This window comes from Varroa jacobsoni, unplaced genomic scaffold, assembly GCF_002532875.2.
Source record: "Varroa jacobsoni isolate VJ856 unplaced genomic scaffold, vjacob_1.0 scaffold_982, whole genome shotgun sequence".
Taxonomy (NCBI): Eukaryota; Metazoa; Arthropoda; class Arachnida; order Mesostigmata; family Varroidae; genus Varroa; species Varroa jacobsoni.
Genome location: NW_019213884.1, coordinates 1 through 9,826, shown reverse-complemented (window position 1 = coordinate 9,826; position 9,826 = coordinate 1). Strand labels below are relative to the sequence as shown.

The following is a 9,826-nucleotide window of genomic DNA, read 5'->3' as shown; positions in this document are numbered from 1 at the left end:
CTTTCGGGTATTTTTAGTCGGTGTTTTCTGCGTATGTTGAAGTACACTTGTCTGTTTATTCTCTGATATTTATTCATAACGGAACTTACCAGTTCTGCTAAAGCAAAACGTGCGTCAATGTGAGCTCGATTTCGAGTGGAGTCGGACAACACCTCAGCCGCTCTGCACCAGTAGTATTTTCTCTTACTTTTGTGGGCGGTTTCGTATACGCGCTTGAGTGCTGTCCTTTCCGCATTGATATGATAAGAATAATGGAAATCTGAGGATTTCATTTATTGTTGATTCTGAACTACTCGCAAATCAAGACGTAATCGCTCTGATCTACTCCGTATCGCCGACTGTACGTGTACTGATAGAGCAATGGTCAACGATCATTCGATATTAGGATACCATTCGCAAACGAGACGCTATACTGTTTACGAATTTCTCGTTCCCACATAGTTATGTTACTGTAGAGTTACCGTATCAGCAAAACTGAACTCGAGACGAGATGGCAGTAATGTAAATCTACTAACAGTTTTTTAACCGTTTTTACTAACGTTTACACATTTAAACGTTATCACACTGCCCTCGAAACACCGTCGAATGCCTAAGTTTAATTATAAAGACAATAACTTGTCTGCAAGTCGGACATATTATTTTGGGGTCGTTGTACAAGAAGCGTTTGTAGGCTTAGCGTTAAACTAACAACGGGGTACACTTTGTTCCGCAATTTTTATTTTCTATTTCAATGCAGGAGGAGCGACGTCGTGACCATTCATCAGAAGACGATGAAGGCGATGACGAGGAGGAAGATCAGACCGATTCGGAGTCTGAGAGCGAGCATCAGCACAGCGACAATCTAAATTCATCGACACTGTCGACGGCAATAACAGCCACGTTAGCTTCTGCGACGATGTCAAACACAAACACCTTTCCAGTTGTCACCAGTTACCTTCCTAACAACAATAACAACAACTATTACAAGCCAGCCAGGGCAGTCAACGGTGCGACGTGAGTATTTACAACTATTAACTATAGACAACAACTGTCGAAGGTCTTCCCGCCTCCAGTTTACAAAAGAACGAATTTTCTCGATGAATGCACCTTTACAAAATATAGTCGTAGCGGTCGCTAGATTCATACACGATGGAATAAGCTGGATGCTGCTTAGTATCCATCAGTTTTGAAAATATAGGCGAAAATCCAATAAAAAATCTCACTATTCTTGTCATCTACGTTCCGCACAACTAAAACGTTATATACCCGTAAGATAATTGTAGATCAGCCAAATATATGATACAATAGGTCTGACGAATGTAAGCTATGGCGGATGAAAAAGAGCCGTTGTACGGCAAGCAAACAGACTGTGCGAACCGCTGTTTTAATGGTGCCAGCTGCATTAAAGCACTATGTTTTGGCATCAGGAAAGGAGAACTTATCATTTTGACACAACTAGATTTATTGTACTGGATCATTCTAAACAACAGTCAGAACAACACATCAGCTAATATAGATGTGAAGCATCTGCTTACCTACATCCGATCATACGAGTCTGTAGTTTCACATATGAAGGCCCTTATTATTGGAGTATATCTTTGCCAACACGCTATTCTCGTTTACTGCGATTGCGCATGCAAATACAGTATTCTCGTAACGATAAAATAACAAAAGAAAAACCGGGAAGCACGACAGACACGTGATTCAACGTCATCGGCAAACCTCGGCAGTTGTTCTGCTTACGATCTGTAATTGTCAAGGGCTACTCCACGGATACTCCCGGGTATAATGAAATGAAAATATTATGATGCAAAATTGCTTACCTACAGTTTGTAGGGTTGTTAAGCAAGAACTGTTGATGAAGTTAACACTTTTCGTTGCGTAAGCCTTTGTGGAGAACGCGACCGCTCGCTTGTGTTGGTCACCATCGGTATGATTGTAGCAAAATGAACTAGTACTAAGTGCTGATGCTATGATGTCTTAAGCACGTTTATTTAAGCGGTGTGATCTTAACTTGACGGCTTCTGGTGTCTTGGTGCTTTTTGGTGGCACTCATTGCAGCATGTTGACGGAGAAGGCATTGGCAAATGTTCCCACAATCGCAGTGGGTTCCGCCGCCCCCCCGGCCGCATCTCCCCTTTCAGCCGGTCATTATCATCACTCGGACACCACTGTCGTCGGCGGTATGACACAGCTAAACACGACGCTCAGTCTGGCTCAACTTGGCCTCACGCCATCACACAGGTCGGCACTGTTCACACGAGGCCATAGAACGACGCCTCACAGTGCACTAGGCGCAATGAGCGCCCCCTCAGTTCTGGGCAGCGGAATCCGTACGACCAATTGGAATGACAACGTCCGTGATCGAAGAACTGTCTCGAATGGCGTCCAAATCCCTACAGCTGGCCAGCAGCTCAGTTCGGCCAACAGCAACTATAACATAAGCATAACCTCGACGTTCAGTGCCGACGGATCACAAACGGATTGTCCTGGAAGGGGAGCTGGCGGACTGCCCGCCACCGTCACGGAGTCAAGGGAGCATGAAGCAGCCAGATCACTTCTCGATTTGGCTAAACCCAACTCGACGAACAACTGCAGCAACAATAGCGATAGCGGGAACCAGCAAACAGCATTGGCACCATCATCGACGTCAGAAGCAGATACTTCTACAGTAAATATTAGCAACAGCTGTTTGCTACAAAATAGCAGCGAGACTCAATTGCAACAACAGCAAGTTGAAGTGTCGGCAGGAACCGCCGAAACAGGTCGGGCTGATGAGGTGCCTGTACATGCTAGAGAGCATAGCCAGAGTCCAGAAAGACGAACCGCTTCAAATCGACTACTCCTATTATTAAAAGGTGAAGCCGCACTTGAATCGTCCGAAAACGATGGGCACACGACAACAGGACCTCAGAGGCAGAGTGAAACCGTCTTAATTTTATCTGCTGCTTTAGTCGCGGCTTCAGAAACAGCAGGGATATCCGCTACCGCCGATCGCATCAGCCAAGTATCATTATCATCATTAATATTATCATCAGTGGAGAGAGAAGCTGAAGAAGCCAGGCGCAGGCCCGCCGTGGACAAAGCCGTCGCCGTAGACCAGATCAACAACAATAACATTAACTACAACAACAGCAGCAGTCACAGCGATAACATTACCGCAGAAAAAAGTGCAGTAGTAATCGTAGAAGAAACAACCGACTGGGAGCGAGAGCAGAGCATTTCATCGGACTCCGCCACTAACCCCACCGCAGTCGCCGGAGTCGCTGCCGCAATGGAGCTAGGGGGCCAGGCTGCTACTGCTGACTGTGGTGGAGGAGACTCAGCCCTGTTTTCCCGGAAGCGGAGCAACACGTTAGAGCTATCTGGTGCGTAATTGACCCACTCTGAATATGGACAAATATGTATATATTTATATTTTTTCAAAGAAATGCTTTGTTTCTAAAGCTGCATTCAAACAATAATGGTTGTTTCATGTGTTAAGTGTCATTCCTGATGGTCGCCTACTCAATATAACCACCATCCAGCGCGAGTATATTTTCAATTCAGGACCTAAACTATTAATGAATTACTTTCATAATATCTGTTCTGTAATTCGCTAATGACTTTTCAATAGCAACCCAGCGTCAAGCGATATTGGTAAGTGTAAACTTGGTGAAGTGCCAAAAATCCCAATGGAATTAAATTATAGGCCGGTAGTAAGCCAAAATTACCAAACATGCGAGGATTTAAAACGGCCAAAAAGTTCAAAAGGTGCGGAAGAGCGCAAAAATAATAGTCGTTAGAGTTTATCGGAACAATTCAATTCACCTTCTGTACAAAAAAACTTGTAGGTATCGAAAATAGCTTTTAAAGCCACCTTGATGGATTTTTGAACTCAAATCTAAAGTCTATGGAAGATCTTTCCTTGTGAAAACCTCCTTCGGATTTCTTACAGTCGCGTAAAAACTAACAATAACGTAGATTCTTGATTTCGGGCGAGTAGAGATCTTAATTCCGGTGGGATATCGTTCTGCGCGGAAAGAATAAATAACAACTGATCGTTCCTTGGAATCCGAAAATACGGACTGTTGTTTGCCACAGCGAATTTATTGTTAAAAAGAACTGGCTTTCACCTGGTAGCAGGAAAAGTGGATGCCCCCGATGACAAACAGTCTGCCGCGTTCTTCTCAATTTGAACGAGCCACCCTACACATACACACATATATATATATATATATATATGTATATATATATATATATCGATTTCGTTTGCACAATTAATGCCTTTATCTGTTCACATTTATTATCTTAGAAAAGTTAAAAGGAGAGGAAACGTGTGTTTAGTTAATGTAAACAATTTTTTGATTGACGTATGCTATATTTGAGTGTTGTATAAATATCTAATCCAATAATTGTCCTAATTTGTACTGACAAAACTGATTTGCTTTTGTAAGCGATGCGGTCTATTTTTGTTCCACTTGAGATTTCGTGAAATATTTTTTCTTTCAATTATTAGCGCTTATATGGCTCCCATTCATTAACTATCTCGTGTGTATATTTGTTACTGTCGTTTACAGGTCTGGCCGGAGCTCGTAAACTGGTGGCAGAACCGCCAACTATTGAGCCTCCTCGAAAAAAAAGCTCATGCGTTCGCTCGGTCCAGGTGGGCATTATTGAGGAGGGAGGCTCAGTGCTCAGTCCACAAGAAGCCTATTTTGTCGAACATAACAACAATAATAATAATAACAATATGCATACCAGTAATACTAATCAAAATAACATGAACAACAACAGCAATCAAACGCATGCCGTTAGCCCATCCGCACAAACTCAGTATGGAGAATCACAGCAGCACGCCTACAGGACGCCGCAGAACGTTATCGACGACAACAGTCAGGTATGCAAAAACATAAATATATATGCACGAAGCTTATGTACTATGTGCTGTCAGCTGATATACACATATACAGAATATTGCAACAAAGACCGACATGTGGGATTTATAGGCCATAGATGACTATTGTTATTGTATCAAAGAAAAATATTTATGCTTTGCTGCGAGAGAATCCCGTTTCTCGACCTACTCAGCTATCTACCATACAAAGCTAACACTTCCAACGGTTATATAGCTAGCTGTTCTACGCAAAACATTTATATACATAAACGGATTAGATAGGTCCTCTGTTAACAAGAACGAGTTTGTATATATTTAAACTGACGAGTGTTTTTTGTTCATTGTATAGGTGGCGGCGTCGGGGCTATTTCCCGTACAACGGGTAGTTAACCCTGGAAGTTTCCAGGGCCCACCTGCTTTAGCAGCAAGCCCAAGTTGCCACTTGCCTCTTGAGGGAGACCAATCTCCGTGTTTCCCGGAAACGCGTCCCCGGTCGTTGTCTTTCGACCAGCAGCCTCTTGGCGCGGAGTACGACCGACGTTACTCTCTTGTTGAGGAGGGTGAGAGCTCGTCGTCGTCGTCAGCCCTTTTGCGGGGTCCCACGCCAGGTGTTGGCCGAGGTGACCAGCCGATGGACCTTCGAGTAGTTTCGACGCGTGCCAGGAGGCTCGAGATTCTTCCGGGCGGCATTGTCTCGCAACCATTACAGCCATTTGCCACCCGCGACCCGCGAGAACCTCACCCGATCATGGTACCTGTGGGAACCATGGCTGCTGGCGGACTGCAGGGTTTAAGTCATGGGGGTCTCCCCGTATCGAAGCAGTTTACCGCAGAGCCCCCTGAGACAATTATGGGCTCCTGCATGAGCTATGGCCAAGGTAAGCTGGGCGAAGATGGGCAGGATCCCCAGAGCCCCCCTATGACACCTCTGGGACATTCTCAAGGACATCCGCAACCACACAGTCCAATGAATACCCTTGCTCTTGGAGCTCCAAAGGTGGGTCCCAATGGTGTTATGGGCCCCCTAATCGTGCCCAAGCAAGAGTACGCTCCACCTTCTGACGAGCGTGAGACGCCACATAAACAGGCAGCGATGTCACACAATCTTCACATCCCGGGACCTAATGGTACGTTTTAAACAATTCGTAGAGGTCGAAGCACTTGCTTGAAATTAGTATTCAGGATCAGACCTGTATTTGTTCTAAATGTAACATCCACCCCTTTCCTATTACTGAAGTTTGTTCTCATTTGTATTAGCCTTAATACTGCTCAGTTTCTGATGTCTAACATCTATAATAGACAACTGAGCGAATAACAAGCGTGTGCACTCTTTGCTGCTTTTTTGGGGATATTCTTAGGTGGCCTGATGTGGAGTCAAGGACCGGCGACGTCGACGACGGCAGGTGGTCCTCTTGGGCCTCCGGTGAGCACGTCAGGAAGTGTCGGCCTGCCAGATACTCGATCTGAAGGCCGGCCCCAAGACGGAAGTGGAGTTGGTGGTGGAGGAATAGCGGCCAGGGGAGGCGGTAGCAGCACGGGGGGCGGTGAGGAGGGCAAGTGCGTGTGCAATATTTGCCACAAATCATTTCCTAAGATTTCTCAGTTGCGAATGCATGTCAACATACACTACTTTGAGCGGCCGTTCCGATGTGATGCGTGTGCGGTGTCGTTCCGTACCAGAGGCCACCTTCAGAAACACAAACGCTCGGTGTCGCACTATAACCGGGTGAACATGAATCTGACCTTTGGTACCCCGACGGCAGACAATCCGCGACCGTTCAAGTGTGACGACTGCAAGATCGCCTTTCGCATTCACGGCCACTTGGCCAAACATCTGCGGTCCAAAATGCACATCATGAAGCTTGAATGTTTAGGCAAGCTGCCGTTTGGCATGTACGCTGAGCTAGAGCGCAGCGGGATCAACCTGAACGAGATTGATACAACCGACTGCGAAAATTCGCTCGAGAGTCTTCAAGTGTTAGCCCAACGACTTTACCAGCAGGAAGCGTGCAGTCTCAGGTGGAAAGAGGCTGGCGGGTCCGGCGAAGGTGGCGGAGGCAGTTCAGAGCCCGAGGACGACGGGCTCGAAACGCCGCTTCCGCCTTTGCAGCAGGCGCTAGGCACAGCGTCTGCCGATATGGCTGGCCCGCAGAGCATCGATGCTATAAACGAGCATACGTCAACCATGCAGGCGATACGTCAACCGAGCCCCCAACATCATCATCATCACACATATCCGAGTCGCATGGATTCGCAGCCAACTCCGCCCGTAACTAGCATACCAAACCAACTTAGTCGGCATCATCATATGAACCATCATAGCCTGATGCCATCAGTAGGTGGCTCCGCACAGCCAGCAACAATGCAGCCACTACAGGATCCGCAAGGATCCCGTGGACCGCAGATGTCGTCTCACCCGAGATTGGGGGGTCTTGGACCACCTCACGAGTACCTTGACAGTTCCCAGCAGCACCAAATGATGCCGCAGCAGAATCTCGTCAATCCACTCATGCTCAACAATATGTTACATCAGCAGCAACATCAAATGGGTTTGGGGCCGCCGCACGGGCCCTCCTCCGCTCCCCCAGCTGTAGCTCTCCATCAACATCATCATCATGGGATGGTCAGTCCACAGGCGCCATCGACTGGACAAGGCTTGCTCACTGGCACCTCTCAGGCGCCACCCGACGCCCCACGATCGTCTTGTACCTGCCATATTTGTGGCAAAGTACTCAAATCGGCTAAGTCGCTACAGGTTCATCTCCATACAGAGCACACTGACGAGCAAAGCAAGACTCCTGCGCCATCTGTCGCACCCGGTAACTCAGGCGTACACGGCACTCAGGGTTATGTTCCTCTTGCATCGCATCCGTCACCTCCAACCCAACCAGCACCACCACCACCCCCCCAACCTCCCAATGATATGATGCAGCAGCATCATGACTCTGGTCTTGCCGGATGTCACCTCTGCAACAAATCATTCCAAAATCATATTCTACTACAACAGGTAAGTCTTCACATTTCCTTTTGAGCGGTGCGCATACCTTTAAGCTCTAGATACAACAGATCGTCTATTGAAAACATCATATATTTGATAACCATCAAATTAGCCCATTTCGTCCCGCATCTTTGCTGGCAAAAGCATCATAAAATACATGTGTGTGTTCACTTACCTTTGCTTGTAATAGAATAAATCATGCTCAACTAGAGCGCAGCAGAAGCTAGCTATATTTTGCTGTTTTCAATAAAATGTATTGTGTATTTGTTGTACTTTCAGCATTTCAACAACTGCCATCAAACATTTTCTTAATGAAGGAATATGCTTGAAGGATAAACGAAAATAAGTATTGCTTTGGTAGAGTAGATCTTTATGGCAATCCAATCGAAATTGCTTAAAAATGTAAATAGAAAATAGTCATCAACGTCATAAAAATATTGACGATGCCGATAATCACGGTAATGAGGATAACAAGAACGAACATGATTAAAACGATATAGTATAGTAATAATACGAAGATTGTAGAATGGGCAATGTGTAATAATATTACGGATAATACCAATTATAAAAAATGATAACTCTCATCACGAATTCTTATATATATATATATATATATATATATTGTTGTTATTATTAAAATTACGCGTATGATCTAGATAATATGGCGTGTAGGGTCAGAAAATGCATACAGATTAAATATATCCAGATATGTTAGGGCCAGCTTGATTCGCAAATACAGAACGGAAAATTAGTGCTGATCTCAAAGCGAAATAGGTGGATCATCCGCCCCTTGGCATTTTAGTTATAGGTACTATAATCATTGTCTTATACTGTCGATTCAATAATGAATTTGCCAAATTTCACAATTGGAACTTGTTCTGTCACGTTTGACTGCATATGACATTTGATGGTTAGTTTTTATTTTATCGAGCTGCAGAATAGACATTTTACCTAAATCTAGACAAGCAAAAGTGGCTGGGGGCATTTCATTTTTAAAAGCGTCTTTTGTGATTATTTCACTAATAAAAAAAGCCACTCCTATTACCAGTATTTCTGATAATTAATACGAACTTACAAAAAGATTGCCATACACACTTTCTTAGACAAAGTGATTATTACTGCAGTGGATTTTCGCCAATGAGGCCAGTAGAGGCTTGGTCAATGGAAAAAAAGCAGAAGAAAAAGAAAAATACTGGACGCCAATGAATATACTGAAGATAAAAATGAAAAAGGATCAAGTAGTGATAGATAAAGTGCAATGCTTTAGATAGCAGGAGACAGCGGAAAAAGGAGAAAGAACCAAGAGATACAATATAATGTATTAATCATGATAATAGAACTTATTATGATTTAAGATAATGCTAATAAGGATTAAGATTAACGATGACTGACGTCTTTGATGATAATTATTATTATTATCACTGATATTGTAAGGCATGTATGGATCGTGCAGTGTCGTCTATATAGAGCCTCTGTGTAGATATAGTGTTGTTGGTTAAGAAGTGAACAAAACGCAAAGAAGAGATGTAACCTTTTTAACGTAAGCTAAATGTTATATAAGACAAAAAAAAAAAGAAAAGTCGAGGGGGCGAAGGCCAGAGAAGATGGCCGGCCATACTAGTCAGCTTCTGTTAATTGCCGCTGACAAAACCTGTTCAACAAAATCGTACCGGTACCAGAAATTCAGTGAATCGTACTATTATTATCATAATTTCAAAAAGAGGAAACGATGGAATATTAAAAACAATGCCTGTATCGATAGAAAAATACGGATTGTCACCTTTTTCGAGCTCTGTGTGAATATACAACCTAAACAGGACTGATAGGTCCGGCAACCACAATACACACGCAGACCTGCATATAAATAAAACAGAGAAACAAATCCGTGCATAACACTTACACATTTATGTAAATATTAGGTTACTCTAATACCGTGTCAGAAGTCGTCACATTTAATAAAGGCATATATGTAT

At 44.1% G+C, this 9,826-nt stretch overlaps 1 protein-coding gene across 1 annotated transcript in view; it reads left to right on the top strand.

Annotated features, from left to right (window-relative positions):
• The window catches only part of shn (zinc finger protein schnurri), a 27,851-nt gene extending 18,105 nt beyond the window's left edge, over positions 1-9,746 (top strand). The window contains exons 9-14 of the mRNA XM_022842309.2: positions 737-993; positions 2,041-3,347; positions 4,539-4,858; positions 5,205-5,982; positions 6,214-7,862; positions 8,133-9,746. Of these exons, the coding sequence (XP_022698044.1) occupies positions 737-993; positions 2,041-3,347; positions 4,539-4,858; positions 5,205-5,982; positions 6,214-7,862; positions 8,133-8,165 (4,344 nt within the window). The 3' untranslated portion in view covers positions 8,166-9,746. The remainder of the gene's footprint in view (positions 1-736; positions 994-2,040; positions 3,348-4,538; positions 4,859-5,204; positions 5,983-6,213; positions 7,863-8,132) is intronic.
• Positions 9,747-9,826: the final 80 nt, after the last annotated feature.